Source organism: Gopherus evgoodei, chromosome 2 (assembly GCF_007399415.2).
Source record: "Gopherus evgoodei ecotype Sinaloan lineage chromosome 2, rGopEvg1_v1.p, whole genome shotgun sequence".
In the NCBI taxonomy this organism is placed as follows: domain Eukaryota; kingdom Metazoa; phylum Chordata; order Testudines; family Testudinidae; genus Gopherus; species Gopherus evgoodei.
In genome coordinates this window covers 297,894,741-297,915,503 of record NC_044323.1, presented here as the reverse complement: position 1 = coordinate 297,915,503, position 20,763 = coordinate 297,894,741, and the positions used below count along the sequence as shown (strand labels likewise).

General features: G+C 58.1%; 1 protein-coding gene across 4 annotated transcripts in view; it reads left to right on the top strand.

The window, feature by feature from the left end:
- GRINA (glutamate ionotropic receptor NMDA type subunit associated protein 1) overlaps positions 1-20,595 on the top strand; it is a 29,329-nt gene extending 8,734 nt beyond the window's left edge. Inside the window, exons 1-8 of one of the 4 annotated variants that reach the window (XM_030554092.1) lie at positions 3,517-4,173; positions 10,047-10,412; positions 14,703-14,759; positions 15,202-15,314; positions 15,464-15,664; positions 17,264-17,392; positions 18,142-18,285; positions 19,325-20,595. In XM_030554092.1, coding sequence (XP_030409952.1) covers positions 10,076-10,412; positions 14,703-14,759; positions 15,202-15,314; positions 15,464-15,664; positions 17,264-17,392; positions 18,142-18,285; positions 19,325-19,474 — 1,131 coding nt within the window. In that variant the 5' untranslated portion in view covers positions 3,517-4,173; positions 10,047-10,075 and the 3' untranslated portion in view covers positions 19,475-20,595. Of the gene's footprint in view, positions 1-3,516; positions 4,174-8,724; positions 8,860-10,046; positions 10,413-14,702; positions 14,760-15,201; positions 15,315-15,463; positions 15,665-17,263; positions 17,393-18,141; positions 18,286-19,324 lie in introns of those variants that run through there. The other 3 variants (XM_030554093.1, XM_030554091.1, XM_030554094.1) reach the window with 3 other exon arrangements.
- Positions 20,596-20,763: the final 168 nt, after the last annotated feature.

Here is a 20,763-nt window from a genome sequence, read left to right as displayed (position 1 = left end):
GGCCACTGTTGGTAGACAGATACTGGGCTAGAGGGACCTTTGGTCTGACCCGGTACGGCCATTCTTATGACTGAGGCCCAGAGGCAGGCAGAGTCCAGCTGAGCCAGGAGCTGCATCAGGTCCCAGCCCAGTGCTCTGTCTGCTAGGCCAAGGTGGATAAAAATCAACGACTTTTTTTATCAGATTTTTTTTGATAAAATGCTTTTTGAGGAAAAAACCTATCTAAAGATAGTTTTAATTAAGATACATTATAGCTCAAAAATATCTCCTCATGGAATCGGGTTTCAGAGAGGTAGCCATGTATAGGGATTATAAATTCTAATTCTATAGTATGAGACAATATATTCATGTCATGTTTAAGAAAAGTTTTGTAAATGAGTTCCAATAGTTTATGGATTAGGGACCCAATCTTGTGGGGTTCCAGGGGCTTCTGTATAGATTATTTAAGTTAATCTTTCTATCTACCCAATGGGGCTCAGTCTAGAAGATACCATCAGAGATGCTTAGTTTTGCAGTTCTCACACTGTGGATTTGTCTCCAGCGGTAACATGCTTATTGTGGTGGGGCAGGGAGTGGGGCAGATTTGACCTGGGAATGTTGCAGGGGAGTTCCCTTGAAGGAAGCTAACTGAGCCAGGAGGGGTGTTGGGAGAGGTGACACTTTCTGCCTGGGAGACTGAACAAAGAGGAGGAGCTGGGGGAGGGGGAGAGAGCTGCTGGGGGAGTTTTGATTTGGCAGTTTGGGGCTGGGTGGGTGCAGCATAGGGAACCCCAAGCTGGAGTCTAAGTTCCCTGCCCCCCCAGAAGGACTTGACCGAGGGGTCCTGGCTGTACCTACAACTCTGTTTTAGACTGCGTTCCTACTGTCCAATAAACCTTCCGTTTTACTGGCTGGCTGAGAGTCCCGGGGAATCCCAGGAAGAGGGGTGTGGGGCCCTGACTCACTCACGCTCTTAACAAGTGTCACGGCAAAAATGTTTTTAAATTAATATATAGAGGTGAGAAATAACAGACCTCAACCCTGTGGTCCCTCTCCAAGTTTGTGTACAGAGTCAATCCCTCACCCCTCTCTAAAAGTGCAAAGTTTCAAAAGTCAGTGACTAGAAGATTGTTGGGAGTGGAATAGATCTGGACAGGGAGAAGAAATCTGGAGATAAATGTGAGAAGGGAGGGACGGGCAGTAGAAACAAAAGTAAAACTCTTTGAGCAGCATATTTCAGAAGTCTTGAGGTCTTTCTGAGTGTAGGCGTGGTTGATTTGAGATCTACCAGACCATTCTCTCACTAGAAGGGAAAACCTATCCTGGCAGCAGGCGTAAAAGAGACCCAGTCTGGGTCTCCTCTATCTCTGAATTGGGAAGAACACATATGACGGTTATAACCACCAACAAGAATGTGCTTTTATGTAGAAATCCATGATTGAATCGCATCTTCCTGCCTAGTGATTTAAATCAAATCCACCCCGAGCTAGACCCTCTCTGACTCTGAGCTAGATGCACAACACGGGTCTCCTGCTCAGCATTGGCATGGGTTGCCCAAGCTGCTCTTCTGCCCTCCTCACCCTGGGCCATGCCCTGCTGGGGCGGGCCAGACTCAGCTGTGGCCTGGGATGGGGCAGGGGAGGGGTCAAGGCATCAGCTGCTAGAGGACAGTGGGTCCCACCCTTTGTGGCTGAGAGTAACCCCTCACCCAGGTCAGCGTGTCTGAGTCTGGAGACCGGCACGCTGCTTTCAAAGCTTCAAGCTGCTCTGGGGCAGTTCTCCGGCTTGTTACCCAGGAGCCCAGCCTCGATCCGTGTTCCCCTCTGGCCTCGGGATCTCCCCAGATGGCAGCAGCATGGAACGGGCAAGACACCAGGCTAGTGAGGTGCAGGTAGCAGACGCTCCAGGGCTGGGAGCTGAGCCAAGACCCCAAGGGGCAGATGTTGGCAATGGTGATTAGCCATTGGAGCTCCTCCCCAGACTCCTGCGTGGAGCCTGTAAACCCAGACTGGATCTTTCCAAGTGCTCTGTTCTAGCTCAGCCAGGGGTTACGGGCTGGCTGAGACTGATCCAAGTCACACAGGAGGGCACTAGGCTATAATGGTCCCTCCTGGCCTTGAAATGGCTCTGCTGCAGCTCGGGGTGTCTCAGAGCGGGAGGTGCTGGAGCTATTGGGGATGGAGGGGGGAATGATCTGAAACCCCCAGGCTGGGGAAGGGTGCAGGTACTGGAGGCTGCCCTCCCCAGCCCCAAGGAGGTGATGGGGAGCCCTCTCCCTTCAGCAGTGAGCGGGCACTGAGCAGCCTCTAATTCTGGCCCACTGGCCAGCCAGAGCAGGTCCACAGAGGAAGCCTCGAGCAGTTTCCCAGGGCCTGCGGTGCAGCTGAATCAAGACCACAGCTTGCACCCCACATGGGGCTGGGGGAGAGCAGGGAGTCTCATCTAGTGTCAGCATCTGGCCCAGCGAATCCCTGGGCTGGGGTACAAGCTCTCCTTGCTGGCTGTGGGAGGAGCAGGCCTTGCTGCAGGGGGTGGGGGGGCAGGGGTGTCTACTGCTGACCCTGGGGATGGGGAGTCCCCTCAGGATGTCCATAGGGGTTCAGTGCCCCCAGGACTCACAGTGCCTCGCTAAGGTGACAGGATTAGGATTTCAGACGCCATAAATAGGCTGCGTTGTGGAATTACAGAGTTAGAGCAAAGCTGCTTATTGGCACTTCCCGCAAAGCTTGGCCGGGAAATGGTGCTGTGGGGTCTTAGTATCCCCTGTGGTGGGGACAGCCTCCTCCTCCTGTCCTGTGATGGGATTAACCACCTCTTGCTAACTGCAGCCCCATCAGGCACTCCCAGGCCCTGCTGTCACCCCGCAGCTTCCTCCTTGTGCTGCTGGCTTCCTGGTGCTCTGGTCCAGCCAAGCAGGGACTGCCAGCCCCTTTCCCTTTGGTTTGGGTTCCTGCTTCGGGCACTAGCCCAAGCCCGCAGCCTTTGGGCTGCAAATCAAGCAGGGTGGCTTCAGCTGCGAGCAAGGCGCTTTTCTTGGAGCTGCGTAATCCTCCCTGTCCCCTCAGCATGCCAAGCCCAGGTGCCGGGAGCTGGTGTTCCTGCCGGTCTCGGGTTGTTCAGCCTGTCAGAACATTGGGATTCCTGGTTCCCAATGTGCTGTTGCAGTTTGTTGAAGTGGCAATTCAAGGCAGGGCAGCAGGACAGAGGAGACGCCCTGTGTCCTGTTTGGCTCTCAAAGGCCAACGTGAATGGAGGTGGCTGGGCCAGATTTGGTGTGATCTGGTGCAGGGGCCACGAGCTGCAGAAAGTTATGGTGTTAACAGTTGCAGTTTCCGCAACAGAATTGCAGGCCATGATTTTCTTCCAGCCGTACTTGTTTGTAGATCCCCAGGCTTCAGTGCTTCCTGGGCGGATTTGTGGCTGTGTCCATAGGTACCTGTGCTGCATTCCTCTCTCCTGCCTGTTCCCAGCCCTCTGCTGCAGTGTGTGATGCTCTCCTGTCTGCACACTCTGGCAGGCAGCGCAGCAGCAATGGGTGTGACTGCCAGCAATTCCCTGGGGCTCCTGGGATCATCCCTTAGTGCTGTCTTTGCAGCTGGGGAGAAGCGCTGGGCTGCTGAAGCTAGGAGAAGGGGGCAGGTTTTGGCATCCATCTCTGACTCGGAGTTGTGATGGCTGTAGCTTTGTCCAGTTCGCTCCTCCTGCGGGGGCCTGGCGCTGTGTGTGGCGCTGTCACAGGCATGGGATTAAGATAGCGAAGCACCCAGCAGGATTAGAGTGAGGAGGCTGCGCGTGGAGAGCAGCTGTGTTAGAGCTGCTGCTGCTAGCTGTGTCGCTGCCTGACAGCTGAAGCTGTTTCTCTCCCACCCCCTCGATGGAGCGGGTTTATTTATTGCAGCTGAGAGAAGGGTATTTTCCAGGCAGGGCTGGAGGCTGCTGAGAAGGAAACTGCTGTGCTCTGGACTCTGCCTGGCATTTCAGCCTGTGTCTCAGCAGGCTGTGCAGCCACCCTGCTCAGGAATCGGGCTCTACTCTGGGGAGGAGACCCCCCCTGCCCCACCCCACTCTGCTCGGGTGGCTGAGAAGATAATAGCCTGATCTGGGCCTTCCTCTCAGCACAGCTCCGGGACCACCAGGCCTGCACACGGACTCTGCTTGCTGTGGCATTGGCAGGCACCGACGCCACCCAGGGCCGTATGTATCTGAGACATGCTGGGGAGGGTATCTGGTTTGGATTGAGACCTCACATGCCCTGTAGGGGTGAGGCATGGAGCAAGTGACTTAGGTCAGGAGGCCTTTTTTCTGTCCTGGATTGTTTTGGGGTCTTGTTCCTGTGCCTGCTGTCCCTCCCCCTTCCTTCCACCGCTGGGGATTGCATCTCCATGTCTTGGAGTTTCTCAGCTCAGACCCCCCCACCCCACCCCGCGTCCTCCTCCATACCAGTCTCTGCATTCTTGCTGGCTGAGTAATGCTTAGATTCCTGGTGCCAGGGAGCCTGTCAACAGATCAGAGGGAGGAGGTAGCCGGCCACACCAGGGGCCCATCATATCTGGAATTGCCTGCCTTGGCTGTCCGGTAGCAGATCTCCTAGTCAGTCTGGGGTCCCGGGTCTGGCAGGAAAATGCTCATAACTGTGTGTGTGGTTGGGGGGTGGGGGTGGAAGGTGCTCGAAGTGCCTTGGATGGGCTGTAAATCTCTGCCTGACGATGTCCTAGCCAGGGGGAGGATCCCCCAGCCCCACGCCTCTCAAGCTGGTGAGCAGTTTGTAGCCTGAAGCATGAGGGCCAAGAACTCCTGGAATATTGCAGTGCAGTGCTGCTCATGCATTGCAGCTGCTGCTGTGATTGATGCTATAAAGGGTTCTTGGTCATCCACCTGCACAGGGGACACTGGCGTTAGGTGGCTCAGGGCCACAGCACAGTCCGTTAGGTCGCTGCAAGATGCTAATGTGCCTAGAACCTGGTCATTTGTTTCGCTGTAGCAGAGTGGCCAGAAATGTGCCTTATGGCGCCATGCCAGGAACCCAGCCATCTCCTGATCCCTGCAAAACCCACTGCTGCCCCACAGTCAGCTGCAGATAGCAAACAGGCCTTGTGGTGTCCCAAAGCTGGGGAGGGCAGGAGCTCCAGAACGTATAGATCCTGTCCTTTGCCAGTGTCGAAGTATCAGGGCATGGATAGAACAGGGCAATCCTTGAGTGATCCACCCTGTCATTCGGTCCCCGGTTCTGGCAGTTGGGGACCCCTAGCGCAGGGGGCTGAGTCCCTGACCAGCATGGCTACTTTCCATTGGTGGACCTGTCCTCCAGCTCTTCTGAGTGAGGGAGGCTGTGGCTCTTTAGGTCTCCAGGGACAGAGCTCTGAGTGCCCCACTGTCATGTTACACGGTGGGGTGACTAGACTGGGGGCCTTCTCTGGACCCTCAGTCTGTCCCTCTGGCCCCACACAGTGATGGTGCTAGGTGCACTGGGATCCCACCTCTTCCTGAGCGGTCCTGGTCTCTCATCTCTCTGCTCCTCATCCTCCTCTGGATCCTTGTGACTTGTTCAGAGTCCTGTGACTGGCAGGACTCGCTGAGGGAAACACCAGCCCTTTATGTAACAGCATTAGAATAGATCTGGGGCGGCTGCCCTTTCCATCTGACTCCTGCTGCATGTTGACCGAGGCTCTGCCTGGAAGGTGCAGGTAGTGCAGGGCCCACAGAGGGGGTGTGAGAGCAGGTTAAATTGCCCTCTAAATGGGCATAGCCTGGTACTTGTCTAGGCTGCTTCTCGGTGCCACGCTGCCTGGGAGAGGAGGGAACCTCTTCACTGGGGCTCCTTGCCAGCTGTTCAGCCCCTGAAAGAGTGGGGCAGGCAGGGGCACCACGTTGCTGGCCCTGGGCCAGAGCTGCCTTTGCCGTCTGCACTGCATCTTATTGCTGATGCGAATGCATGGGAGGTGGCAATGTGTGCGGTGCTACCCAGCATACCCCTGGGGGAGGGGAGGGAAGTTTGGGGCAGCTGTGCAGTGGGCTTTGCTGGTGGGGCAGGCAGAAGGGGCCCTGCCCCGCTGACCTCCTCTGTGCTGTGATGCTGCAGGCCTGGGTGGCTTTTAGCACTGGGATCTCTCTGCTCAGGTTCAAATCCTGCCAACTACGGCGGAAGTTGTTGTTCTTTTGGGGGAGGGATAGCTCAGTGATTTGAACACTGGCCTGCTAAACCCAGAGTTGTGAGTTCAATCCTTGAGGGGGCCATTTAGGGATCTGGGGCAAAAATCAGTACTTGGTCCTGCTAGTGAAGGCAGGGAGCTGGACTCGATGACCCTGCAGGGTCCCTTCCAGTTCTAGGAGATGGGTATTTCTCCTATTATGATGAGCAGTGGGCAGTTGGCCTGGTGCAGGCTCAGGCCCAGGTTGGCATGGAGTGTTTCTGACTGCCTAGTCTGAGAAGGGGCACCTGGGAGGATTGTGGGGGGGGAGGAATTGAGGTCTCCAGACACCTGCTCAGCAGTAGGATTGGTCAAGGTGAGTCTGAGCAGAGAGACTGAGGACAAATAGGCACCCGGTCTTGGACTCTCAGGCACGGTACCTGGCCCCAGCTTTGGAACGGTGTCTCTAGGGCGAACCCTGCAATGGGCCTGACCCCCAAGGTGTCTCACTCTGCCTTGGGGTAGCCACCCAGCCTTACCCCCTCCTTGAACTGGGCCTGCAGCCCCTCACTCCGCTCTGCTTATCCCACTGACATAGCCTGAGGGAGGCTTGTCCCTCCAAGGGGCCAGCGCGTCTTGCGCTATGTGGTCAGTGACACACATGCTGTGCTGCGAAAGAGCTGGTTCTGTACCTCGCACGCAGCACAGGCCGGCCTGAGGGGAGCCTAGAGCATCATCTCATCTGGTTGACCCAGAGCCCAGCCGAGCTGTAGTGACCCCCATGGTTCCAGCCCTGGCTGTCCATCTGACCACCTTAGTCAGGCACTAGGTGAGATCCCTGGCTCCTTCCAGCAGCCAGCACTTTCCCCAGCCTGAGACCCATGGGGGTAAGACTGTAAGTCTTCCCCAAGGAGAGGCAGGAAAGTCCACATCCCTCTGGGTCCCTGGATGCTAGGTGTCAATGTCCAGGCAACTGGCTTTGCCATTGTCTTCTCAGCTACTCCACTGATATGGGGCTACGGTCTGGAAAGTTGGGCACCACCCACCTGTGTGTCTCAGCCTGCCTGGGGAGCACACAGCGGGCAACTGTGCAGAAGCTGTGGGAAACTGGGGCACAAACGGACCTCATAAAAATATTACCAAATAGTCCCACTTCGTCACACCCCCTTCCCGCTCCTAAGGGTGGCCCCAGCCCAAGGAGGAGTATTGCCAGATGGGAAGCTGGCAGTGCAGCTGTACTGCACCTGGGGATAAACAGGGGTTTGCGTTTCTCGCCAGGACTGAAGGAAGCACCCATTCTGGGTGTGTGCATGTGTGTGTGGGCATTCCTGGGAGCTGCTGTGCCCCGAGGAGGGGTGTGTGCTATGCAGGGGCTGTGCCGGGCATCTGGGAGCTCTGGGTGCTTAGGCTGCGTGGCTGACCCTGGCTGGGTGTCAGTGAAGATGTTAAATCCCCTGGGTGGTGCCAAGGTGGACGCTGCTCTGTGGGGTTTCAGCCCTTCTGGCCGAGGGTGCAGCTGTGTTTGTAAATTACTTGCCGGAGAAAGTTGGACTCCCTGCAATGCAAGTGCCAGCCCAGCACGGTGTCACGTGAGTGGGGCCAGCTGATGCTGGAAATTAGATGGGATTTCCCATAATCCCTGTGGCAGCAGGCCCAGCTCCTGCTGCTGCTGCCTGAGAAATGAGCCCTGGTGTTTACAAGAAGGGGCGTTGCCTTGCTGGGGGCTGGGCAATACCAGGTAGCTCCAACCTGGAGAGCTCTGCCTGCCAGCCCCTGAACACAGCCTGCACTCTGTGGTCAGCCCTGTGCAGCACAGGCAGGGAGGGAGCCCTGGAGACGGTGCTGGCCACTAGTGTTCTGGGTGGGGTGTACTATGGCTTTGGCTCCCAGGCCTGCTGGCATTGTGGCACCCCTTCTGTTTCACTGCGTGCCAACCTGTCATGGCAGGAGCCTACGTGAAACCCAAACGGGACATAGGAATGCCGTGTAAAAAAGGAGTAGCCTGCTTCTGCCCTCTCCGTTAACCCCATGAGTGCCTTGGTACGCGGCGCAGCTGGCACTGTTGGGCTGTAGTTGCCACTACTGGAAAGAGGAAAAATGGGCTTGTCCTTTGCTTCTGTGTGCTGGGCAGAGTGGTCTGGGGCACGGGGGGAGCCCTGTGGTGACCAGAGGGGCAGCTGAGGTCCCTGCGGTGGGGGGGGGGGTGGTCCAGGAGCAGGGATATGGGCAGAGGGGAAGTTCTGTGGATGGGTAGGTGGAGGGGAGCCTTGTGGGGGGTTAATGGGGGCCATGTCTCCCTGGAAAAGCCTGGGGAGATTGGCTAAGTGACTGGAAAACAGGCAGGTCATTGCCAGCTGTTGAGTGAAGGAGGCCTGCGTAACAGTCCTGCCTGGGCATAGGGGATGCTCTCTGTTTGAGGCAGCACTTCTGCCCCTCTGGTGGGGAGCTGTGAGCTCCCACACTCATCCTCTGAAGTCAAACTAACAAGCCAGAGCAGACCCAGCTGCTGGGGAGGGCTGAAGGAACTTTCCTGCAGCGGGCCAGGCCCAGCCCTTCCCTGGGGAGGGTGGTCAGCCGCCCTGCCCAGCTGCCCTCTTGCTCTAACTCTTTCATGTAGGCTGGGGTCTCTGGCCAGGGCTAGCCCAAAGATGATGTCCTGGTGTGTGCTGAGTGCTCAGGGCTTCCTTGCGGAGAAGTCTGTGCGTGGGGCCCTTCTGCCCATCCTGAGCTGTGACTGCCCAAGGTGCTTCAGGTACCTCTGTACAGCAGCCTCCCCGCCCCAGCCTGGCTTGGGCTTGCGCTTGGAAAATGGCTGTGTAGACACACGTGGAGTTCAACTGGGTCTCAGAAATCCCCCAAGCCCCGCTCTCCTTCTGGGCAGTGCAGGCACCTGCCACCCGTGCAGTCACAGGGCACCCCGAGTAGTGTGACCAGATGTCCTGATGTTTATACTAGCAGTTGTGATACTTCAGGGCTTTGTCTTATATAGGTGCCTGTTTAGCCCCTGACCCCATCCCGATTTTTCACACTATCTGGTCATCCTAGCCCCAAGGCAGCCCCCTGACAGCCAGATCTGGCCCAGTAGGGCCTTCCGTTTGGCCTGCCAGGTGTCAGCAGCTCCGTCCTGCTCCTTGCTGGGGGCTCCTCTGTAGGGCTGGGCCGGCCCGGCTCCAGCACCTGGCCTCCCCTGCCCAGTCCCGGCTGCTGTTCCCTCTGTGCGCCCTCGGAGTTTGCTGTGCAGCCAGGAGGGAAGGGGGCTGCCAGGAGCGTGGAACTGAGAGCCCTGTGGGGAGCAGGGAGGAACAGCTCGCTCGTGGCGGCTGAACGAAAGGCCCTCCCCAGACCATCTGGCCCCAGTGCCCCTCGCCAGGCGCCCCCTTTCCCGCCGAGCTGGCAGGTGCCAGGGCTGGGCCTGGGTGGGAGCAAGGGGGCCTCGGAGGCAGCGGAGCAGGAGTCAGAGTGGCTGGGGGCCAGGGCAGGCCCGGAGGGAGAGCTGAGCAGTGGTGCCCCAGTTGGAAATAGGGGCTGGGCTGGGCTCTAGGGGAGTCTCCACAGGGCAGATGCCGGCCCTGCCGCTGCCCCACACCCGTCTCCAGCCGGAGCGCCGAGGGGAAGCTGGCGCTAGGCCCTGGTTACCGTGGCAACGGAGCTGCAGGAACTGGGTCAGCCTGCTCCCTAGCAGAGATTCTGCTGCCTCACGGGCGGGTGATGTGGGCCCCCTGAGTGAGGCTGGGGGGGACGGGGAGGCAATGGGGGGGTGGCGGCAGCTGTGGGGCAGCCATGGGGAGGGGCTTCCAGTCCTGTCAGCTCTGAGAAGGATGGGTCCAGGAGCTGCCTGGGAGGCTGGGCTTTGGGGGGCCCCTCGGGCTGCGACTGGCTGCCAGTGGGGGGACTCAGGAGCACGGCCTCTAACGCCCCCTCTGTGTGTTTTCTCCTCAGCACTGAAGTGGCAGTGAGCGCCTGGGAACATGTCCCACGAGAAGAGCTTCCTGGTGTCGGGCGATGGCTTCCCCAGTCCAAGCCCTGCCTTCCCTGGGCAGCAGCCTGCTGCCCCGCCAGCCTACGCACAGCCCCCCTACCCGGCAGCACCCTATCCACAGCCCCAGTTCCAGCCAGGACCTTACAACCAGCCGGGCTTTCCGCAGGGCCCGTACCCTCAAGGGCCTGGGCCGTACCCATCGGCCCCATACGCTCAGGGGCCATATCCACCGGCAGGCGCGTATCCTCAGGGGCCGTATCCATCAGGGCCGTATATGCAGCCGCCATATGCCCAGCCACAGCCCATAGTCTCAGAGGATCAAGGCTGTAAGTGACATTGCTGCTTCCATGGGAGGCAGGGCAGGGGCAGTGGGGAGGGCATGCTTGGGGGAGCTGCCCCATCCCCCTGTAGAGCTGAGTGAGACTCGAATCCTCCCAGCACTCAGGCTGCGTTCTGCCTGCCTGGAGTCACAGCAGGTGCTGCCAGTCCAGTTGGAGGCCTCTCTCCAAAGTCTGCTGCAGCTGGTGGTGCTTCTGACCTGCTACCATGCAGAGCTCCCAGACTCCTCCTGGGGCTCTCAGCTCTTCCCTCCACGTCTGCGCTGCACCTACTGTCACCCTAGAGATAATACCTGTGTCCACTCTGCAGCTGGGCCTCAAGGGTGGGGTGAGCTGCCAGGAAATGGAGTGAAAGATGCAGAGCCAGCCCCATCCCTGGGGGGCCAAGTGAGGGGATCTGGGTTATGTGGTGGGCTCTGGCCATAGAATCCTAGAATCTCAGGGTTGGAAGGGACCTCAGGAAGTCTCTAGTCCAACCCCCTGCTCAAAGCGGGACCAAACCCAACGAAATCATCCCAGCCAGGGCTTTGTCAAGCCTGACCTTAAAAACTCCTGAAGAAGGAGATTCCACCACGTCCCTAGGGAACCATTCCAGTGCTTCACCACTCTCAGTGAAAAAGTTTTTCCTAATACCCAACCTAAACCGCCTCTACTGGAACTTGAGACTATTACTCTTTGTTCTGTCATCTGCTACCACTGAGAACAGTCTAGATCCATCCTCTTTGGAACCCACTTTCAGGTAGTTGAAAGCAGCTATCAAATCCCCCCTCACTCTTCTCTTCTGCGGACTTAAACAATCTCAGTTCCCTCAGCCTCTCCTCATAAGTTATGTGCTCCAGCACGCTAATCATTTTTGTTGCCCTCCGCTGGACTCTTTCCAATTTTTCCACATCCTTCTTGTAGTGTGGAGCCCAAAACTGGACACAGTACTCCAGATGAGGCCTCACCAGTGCTGAATAGAGGGGAATGATCTTGTCCCTCGATCTGCTGGCAATGCCCCTACTTATCTAGCCCAAAATGCTGTTAGACTTCTTGGCAACAAGGGCACATTGTTGACTCATATCCAGCTTCTCGTCCAATGTAACCTCTTGGTCCTTTTCTGCAGAACTGCTGCCTAGCCACTCGGTCCCTAGTCTGTAGCAGTGAATGGGATTCTTCTGTCCTAAGTGCAGGACTCTGCACTTGTCCTTGTTGAACCTCATCAGGTTTCTTTTGGCCCAGTCCTCTAATTTGTCTAGGTCCCTCTGCTGAAGAAACCCTTCTTGTTACTCTTAACATCTCTTGCTAGCTGCAACTCCAAGGGTGATTTGGCCTTCCTGATTTCACTCCTGCATGCCTGAGCAATATTTTTATACTCCTCCCTGGTCATTTGTCCAATCTTCCACTTCTTGTAAGCTTCTTTTTTGCGTTTAAGATCAGCAAGGATTTCACTGTTAAGCCAAGCTGGTCTCCTGCCATATTTACTATTCTTTCTACGCATCGGGATGGTTTGTTCCTGCAGCCTCAGTAAGGATTCTTTAAAATGCAGCCAGCTGTCCTGGACTCCTTTTCCCCCTCATGTTATTCTCTTAGGGAGTTCTGCCCATCAGTTCCCTGAGGGAGTCAAAGTCTGCTTTTCTGAACTCTAGGGTCTGTATTCTGCTGCTCTCCTTTCTTCTTTGTGTCAGGATCCTGAACTCGACCATCTCATGGTCACTGCCTCCCAGGTTCTCATCCACTTTTGCTTCTCCTACTAATTCTTCCCTGTTTGTGGGCAGCAGGTCAAGAAGAACTCTGCCCCTAGTTGGTTCCTCCAGCACTTGCACCAGGAGATTGTCCCCTACACTTTCCAAAATCTTCCTGGATTGTCTGTGCACTGCTGTATTGCTCTCCCAGCAGGTATCGGTGATTTGAAGTCTCCCATGAGAACCAGAGAACTGTGACCTAGTAACTTCTGTTAGTTGCCAGAAGAAAGCCTCATCCCCCTGGTCTATAGCAGACTCCCACCACCACATCACCTTTGTTGCTCACACTTCTAAACTTAATCCAGAGACTCTCAGGTTTTTCTGCAGTTTCATACCGGAGCTCTGAGCAGTCATACTGCTCTCTTACATACAATGCAACTCCCCCACCTTTTCTGCCCTGCCTGTCCTTCCTGAACAGTTTATATCCATCCGTGACAGTGCTCCAGTCATGTGAGTTATCCCACCAAGTCTCTGTTCCAATCACACCATAGTTCCTCTACTGTGCCAGGACTTCCAGTTCTCCCTGCTTGTTTCCCATGCTTCTTGCATTTGTGTATAGGCCCTTAAGATAACTCGCTGATTGTCCCGCTTTCTCAGTCTGAGACAGGAGTCTCCTCTCTTGCTCGTGCTTCCTCCTGGTATCCCATTTCCCCACTTCCCTCAGGGCTTTGGTCTCTTTCCCCCTGTGAACCTAGTTTAAAGCCCTCCTCACTAGGTTAGCCAGCCTGCTTGTGAAGATGCTCTTCCCTCTCTTCGTTAGGTGGAGCCCGTCTCTGCCTAGGCCTCCTCCTCCTTGGAACACCATCCCATGGCCGAAGAATCCAAAGCCTTCTCTCCGACACCACCTGCGTAGCCATTCGTTGACTTCCACGATTCGACAGTCTCTACCCAGGCCTTTTCCCTGCACAGGGAGGATGGACGAGAACACCACTTGTGCCTCAAATTCCTTTAAAAGCAGCAAAGAATCCTGTGGCACCTTATAGACTAACAGACGTTTTGGAGCATGAGCTTTCGTGGGTGAATACCCACTTCCTCAGATGCATGTCAAACTCCTTTATCCTTCTTCCCAGAGCCACATAGTCTGCAGTGATCCGCTCAAGGTCATTCTTGGCAGTATCATTGGTGTCCACGTGGAGAAGCAGGAAGGGGCAGTGATCTGAGGGCTTGATGAGCCTCGGCAGCCTCTCCGTCACATCGTGAATCCTAACTCCTGGCAAGCAACAGACTTCCGTGTTTTCCTGGTTGGGGCGGCAGATAGATGATTCAGTTCCCTTGAGGAGGGAGTCCCTGACCGCCACCACCCGCCGCCTTCTCTTGGGAGCGGTGGTCATGGAACCCCCCCATCCCTAGGACAGCGTATCTCGTGCCTTCCAATCGGTGGAGTCTCCTTCTGCTCCTTCCCTCGGATGTATCATCTAGTCCACTCTTTATATTAGTACTGTGGAGAGAACATGAAAACAGTACTCACCTGTGTCTGCATTGCTGGTACATGGATGTTCCTCTTTCTTCTTCTGGAGGTCACATGCTGCCAAATTTCTTCACTGTCCTTCTGTGAGTTTTCACAAAGTTTTCACAGCACATGGGCTGGTGCTGTGAGAATAAGCCAGGATCCAGACCTAGAAGAGACAGGGAAGCCAGTTAACCTGATGCAGTGTCTGTGTAAACTGGTCCCTATACCCCACTTTGCAATGAGATCTGTCGTGGCCCTGTGACTCCTGGGCATGGTGGGGCAGTGGGTAACACTCCCAGTCTGAGCTCTCTGGGCCCCTCCATCCTGCACAGGGCCCAGGGGGTCTGAGTGAGTGGTGGGTTGGGTGAGTGGTGTGGCTTGGCCAAGGTCACAGGAATCTATGGGGCTCAGTGCTCTCTGCGCTCTGCCTGCTCACTCCCTGCTGCTGCAGCCCTGAGGGCTTCTCTGCCCTGGGGACAGCAGCAGCTGCTTCCTCTGGAGAAGAAGGGGGAGTCCTTTGCTTGCAGCCCTCTCGCACCCTAGGGAGAGAAGAGGAGACTCCTGCAGCCTCCGCTCCCTGGGGCAGGTGAGGCCTAGCCACGAGCCAGGGCCCTGTTTCCTGCTGGCCCTCCACCATCGGGGAGGGGGGCCAGGATGGGGTCTGGCAGACTCTCGCCTTCACGCTGAGATCTCCCACTCTGGAGGAAATGCCAAGCTCCCTGCAGTGACACACCTCTTAGCTGCCTGCAATTCCTCCCTGTGGCTGAGCTGCACCTATGGCTGCTCTTCCCCTCCCCTCTCCTTCCTCTCCACCCCCGCCCCTCCAGCTGCAGCCAGCTTCCCAACTGGTGGGGAAGACAGGCTGGGCATGGGGGGCAGCCCCAGGCTTCCTCCAGCCCTCTGAGAGGCACAGAGTGTAGGCTCCTGCCTCCCTACACCGGTGCCCTTAGGTGGGCCATGGTAGAGTCCTAGCAGGAAGGATGTCCAAGTGTCGGCATAGCAGGCATGGCCATGCTCCTAGTCTGCTCTGCCCACCGCACCTAGCCCTGCCTGACCCCTCTCACCTGCTATTCTTCTTTCCCTGTGTGGCACTGGCACCGCAAGATGGAATGAGCCCTGTCCATGTGCCCTGGAGACCTAGCACCATGGCCACCAGAGTTGGTGAGCTGCCGCTTCTGGGGCATAGCCAGGCTGTGATCTCCTCAGGGTTGGGGCTGGAGATGTGGAACAAAGTGCTGCAGTGTGTGCGGTAGAGCCCAGCACCCATCTGGCCCGGGGCCCACTCCCCCAGAGCTTAGGCCTTGGTTACACTGGCGCTTTACAGCGCTGCAACTTTCTCGCTCAGGCGTGTAAAAAAACACCCCTCTGAGCGCAGCAAGTTACAGGGCTGTAAAGCACCAGTGTAAACAGTGCCGCAGGTGGAGTACCTGCAGCACTGGGAGAGCTCTCTGCCAGCGCTGGTGCCGTGACCACACTCACACTTCAAATTGCTGCCGCAGGAGCGCTCCAAGTGTAGCCATGCCCTTAGTTATTCCTGGGTGCCGGGGTGGGTGGAGGGCTGAAGGTCTGGGCACCAGCTTCTGCCTTACTCCCCTTTCTCCAGCTCCGCTGCACAGTAACTACCATGAAGACGGGCCGCCCTCATACTACGACAACCAGGACTTCCCCATCACCCACTGGGATGACAAGAGTATCCGCCAGGCCTTCATCCGCAAGGTGAGGGGCTCCCAGTGCACTGGGGCAGGGGCCAAGGACCTGTGATCCCCACTTGAGGAGGTGGGAGTGGCCCCCTCTTTGCATAGGGGAAGAGTCCCCAGAGTAGGGGAGAGGGGACCTGCCCTCACCCATGTCTTGTGCTCCGGCAGGTGTTCCTTGTGCTGACCGTCCAGCTGAGCGTGACCTTGGCCTTCGTGGCCATCTTCACCTTTGTGAAGGGCATGAAGGGCTTTGTGAGGCGCAACGTCTGGATGTACTATATCTCCTATGCCGTCTTCTTCATCTCGCTGATCGTGCTGAGCTGCTGTGGGGAGTTCCGTCGCAAGTACCCCTGGAACCTGGTCGCCCTGGTGAATGCCAGCTTGCGGGCCTAGCACGGCTCTCGCAGCCCCACCACTGAAGTCACCTCGCTTGGGGTGACAGTCTGGGGCTGGGAGGGGCCCTCTGCTCTGGGGCAGGCTGGAGTTGCTCTTCTCATCCCCGTGCTGTTCCCTACGCTGCGCCAGCCCTCCTGCCCAGGGGTGAAGTGTGAGAACTGACCTCATCCCTGTACGACTCCCCTTCCTGCACGGCATGGCCAGGCTCAGCTTTGCTGTGTGCTGAGCACTCCAGGGAGTTCTCTCGACCCAGCTGCTTACGTGGGGTGCTTGTACCCCTCACCCCATGGTCTCGCGCCTCCTTCGAGGAGTGCTGAGCTGTGACAGCCCTTCTGGGGTGGGGCTGGGCGATGCAGGGGGTGTTGAGCCCAGGGAGGCACTAGGAGGCACTGTGCTGCTGGCTCTGGGGTGGAGTCCCATAGGGGCACTCTCTTGAGTCAGCATGGACCGTAAGTGCAGCCCCTACGTCCTAAGTACAGAGCCAGTTACAACCCCATGGCCACAGTCCCTGGTGGATCTGGGGCACCAGATTTCATTACACTTGCTTCCAGCTGAACATGGGGCTAGTCATCCTTTCTCGTCCTTTTTGGCTGGGTGGGAGCTGGCTACATGGGGCAGGGGGTGGAGACCCCTTCTCACTGCCCAGCCTGTGCTGATGGCCGTGTGCTACGCTTTTAGCAGGTCCGGCGAAGGCTGTAAACCAGTAGTCCCCAGCCTTCTTGTGGCCAGTAGCACACTGACGTTTTCAGAAGAGCGTGGCGGGTGCCAACAATTTTTCAAGGCTTATTTTGTATTTGTACGTTAAATAATACCAACAAAAAATTCATATTACATAACATACGAATCCAGAGAGAAGCTGGAGAAAAGCCGCGAGGACAGAGTACACTGGTGCCCACAGCCCTGGTACTCTGTCTCCAGCAGGCACGGGGCCCCAGATTCTCTTCTCTGCTGGGCACTAGGTGGGCCCCGCACCTGCCGTGGACCAAGAACACCAGTGCCTGCAGCCCCAGAGTTCTCTGTCCCCCGCAGGCGCAGGGACGTGGCTTCTCTCCGGCTTAAGACGTGGCCCCACACCTGCCAGGGACCTAGAACACCGGTGCCTGCAGCCCCAGAGTTCTCTGTCCCTGGCAGGCGTGGGGCTGCAGCTTGTCTCCCCTGCTGGGAACAGAGAACACCATGCCCGCAGCATGAGTTCTCTGTCCCCGGCAGGTCCCCTGCTGGACACTAGGCGGGTGCACATAAATGCTTTGGGGGATCCATGGCACCTGCGGGCACCACGTTGGGGAGCACTGCTGTAAACCATTCGTTCCCCGTTCTCCCCAGCTGGGCACTCTCCAGGCCCTGCCCCTCCTTTGGTTGTAGGTTTCCAGCTTGGGGCTCCCCGGTGCATGCTGCAAAAAGGTTCCCAGGGGAATGAGGCTGTTGTGGTGCTAAGGGTTTGCAGCTCGGGGCTGGACAGTGGTGCCCAGGCCGCTGCCCTAGCAGCCTGGGGCACTCCTCACCCAGATGCCTGCCCAGCCCTGGCTCTGCTTGACCTGCCCATCCCCCCTAATGCATGTCCCCTCTCTCCAGTCCATCCTGACTGTCAGCCTCTCCTACATGGTGGGGATGATCGCCAGCTTCTACGAAACGGATGCCGTCATCATGGCCGTGGGCATCACAGCCGTCGTCTGCTTCACCGTTGTCCTCTTCTCCCTTCAGGTGAGAGGGGCTGGGCTCCCTCCCCGCCAGCACTCGATCCCCAGGTCTCCTGGGAGCTGGCTGCTGGGCCACCCAGCGGGATCCCTTTACTGTGGCTGTTCGGGGAATGAGGGATTTGCTGGCATCTGCCTTCTCCAACTGTGAGAGTGGGGAGTCAGAAGCCCCAGGCTGCCCCCTCCTGGGGACATTGCTAGCTCTCTCTACCTGGTGCCTAGCACCTGTGGGTCACTGCCCAGTTGTGCCTCCTATCTCAGCCTTAGCCAGACACCTGCCGTTGGGAGTCGGTCCCTGCTGCAGTAGCTTCCCTGGCACTGTCTGGGCCTTCATGCTGCTAAGGGGTTGATGCTCTGGAGCCCTTGGGCAGGTACAGCACCCGCCTGCTGATGTCTCTGCATGTTCAGGCTGCGTTGGGTGTGGATTGTGCTTAGTGGGAGCGGCAGCGTCCCTGGGAGCTCGCCGTGGGGCTGGCAGAATCCAGATGCAGCCTGCCAGCTGCCTGTGCTGGTTCTCAGGGAATTCGCCCTCAGACCCAGCTGTGCCGTAGCCTTGCCTGGGGCTGGGCAGCTGGCCCATGGCTGGGCTCCTGGGGGAGCTGCCTGGAAAGCAGAAAGACCTGGGCCCACAGCAGGGCTCCTTTCAGCTCCTCCAGCAGGCAGAGCAGTACTGGGGCCAGGCGCAGGCCCATCATGAGGGCAGGGGCTGGAGACCCCACGTGTGACACCCCGATGGCCCGTCATCCTCTCCTGCAGACCAAGTATGACTTCACTTCCTGCCGGGGCGTGCTGATCGTCTGCCTGGTGGTGCTGATCCTCTTCTCCATCCTGTGTATCTTCATCCGGAACCGCATCATGGACATTGTCTACGCCTCGCTGGGAGCCCTGCTCTTCACCTGTGTGAGTGTCTGCTGGGGCAGGGCGCTCCTGGGGGTGGAGGCAGCGCCACCACACTGTCTCCTGCAGATCCCTGCCCAGTGGAAAAGGCCTGGGCTGGAGCTGAATGGGCAGGAGCCAGAGCTCTCAGCCTAGGGGCTCGCCAGGGCCTCAAAGGGGACAGGCTCTGCCTGATGAACCGCTCCTCCGTGGAGATGTGGCTGCCTCACCACAGCTGAGAAACCAAACCCTCAGGGTCATGGGCCCTGCGCCCCTCAGGCCTTAAAATCCTGGTTTGCTATGGCCACCATATCCCTGTGCCCCTGAGAGCGCGTTGCTGGAGGGTAGGCCTGGAGCTGTGTGGTGGGGACTGCTCTAGAACTGGCAGTAGCTTCAGACCCTCATCGTGGCACCTCCTGCTCCTGCCTAGTCCCAGCTGGAACCTGGCTCCCCCTGCCTGGGGTGGGGGAGGGCATCAACAGCTGGTCCCAGTGGCAGCTGTGGGACCAGTCATCACGCCTGGATAAACACCCCTGTTCTTGAGATGGTCCCTTCCCACCCACCAGCAGCAGCGGCCAAGTCACAGCTCTCACTCCCAAGCCAGAGAGCCCTGTCTGGGCCGGCTCTGGGACCCGTGCTCGTATCTAGAGTCGGAGGGGTGTTGGAGACCCTGCTCAGAGAGGGAGGGAGGGCTTGGCAGGGCGGTGTCAGTGATGGCTAGGGACAGCCCTTCCCCTTGGATCACCCAACCCCCAGTGCTCTGCTCCTGAGCATGGCGCTGTCCATGCCCCTCCATCCTGGCAGCATTTCCAGAGCACCCCCATGTGCAGAGGGCAAGAGGCGCAGCCTGGCATGGACCATCTCTCCTGCCACGCCACGCCATGCCATGCGCTGTGAGCCCTGGGTGTGCAGGGTGGCAGGCTACGTTCTCCCCGTCAGAGCTGCTGGCAAGGCCTGGAGCTGGGTACCTGGGCATGATCCATGCTGAAAGCGTGCTGCTGCGGCGGGCTTGGTGCCAGGGCTGGCACCTTGCTCCTGGATGACATCTCCCCACCCCTTGCAGTTCCTAGCGGTGGACACTCAGATGCTCCTGGGGAACAAGCAGCTGGCCCTGAGCCCAGAGGAGTACGTCTTCGCCGCCCTCAACCTCTACACGGATATTATCCAGATCTTCCTCTACATTCTGGCCATCATCGGCCGGGCCAAGGACTAGCACGTGCACGTCCGCTGATGTGGAGAGTAGGGTAACCTCCTGTCCCTGTGCCAGCCCCAGCTCACTGTGTCACTGCACCCGCCCCAGCCCTGCTCCCCCATGGCCATTTGGTATAGTGTTTTCTTGGCATCTCGTTGTTGGTTCTCATGTTCTAGTTTATTTTGACCCATGATCCCCTCACCAGCTCTTCGGGAAGGACAGTGGGGCTGGGGGCAGCTGAGCTGCAGTGGGCTCATGATTTTGGAAGGACTCGCCCTGGGCTATTCTGGGGTGAGGGACACTCTCCATCCTTCGGCCACTGCCTGTGCTGCGTGGGGTTGGGCGCACAGGGGGCAGGGTTGGGGGTGTATAAACTGCTTTGCTCTGCACCATGTCAGGAGCTGCTGTCTTGCTTCAGGGAATGTCACTGCCTCGTTGTGTCCCAAGCATGCTGCTCCCGCCCTCTGGCAGCCCCCATCCTCCACCACAGACGTGCCCAGCTCCCTGGCAGCCAGGGGCAGCTCTTTGGCCACCACTGCTCCTCTCGGCTGTCACTAGCCAGCTGTGTCCCTAGCCTCCCAGTGGTAAATGGATTGAAACCCCCCACCGCCCTGTCCCCAGGGAGCTCTCTGGCCCCACGCGCTGTACTCTAGTGGCAGTGCTGCCTCACGCAGGCAGATCAGGCCTCTAGTGAGATGACCCCAGAGACCTTCAAAGGCAGGCTCCATTAGTGCCTGGCCATGGATATCTGGCATGCTGGGCGGTGCCTCCCAAGAGCAGCTCCGCCTGGGCCTGGCAGCACCTGCCTGCATTCCCTGCAGTTGGTCATGAAGATGTCGGAGACCCTGAACCCGTGGTGGCGCTGTTGGTGTTCGGCTGAGTGCACGCTGCTCCCTGGTGTGCAGCCCCCTTGAGACTGCTTCCTGAGGCGCTGTGCGTGGCTGGCCCGGTGCTGAGCGCAGGGATCTGCCCAGTTCCCCTCCCACGAGCACCTGATGGGGGCTGTCTCACGGCCCTGCCTTTCCTTTCCATGCAGCCCAGCTCCCTCCTGCTTCAGGCGCCAGAGGGCTGGGTCCCGGGGTCCCTGTTGTTCTGTATGTGACTGGCTGCTGCTGTTAATAAAGCTCTGTTTAGATGTGAGACCAGCGCCTGTCCAGACTCTCCTTTCCCCGTCCCAGCCCTCTCCTGGGGCGCCCCTGCAGGAGCAGCAGGGGCCTGGCCAAGCAAGCGGCACCAGGAGAGACCTGGGTGAGGCTTGCCCTGCCTGGGCCTGCGGAGCAGTGCTGGTGCCTCCTGCTGGGCAGCCCAGA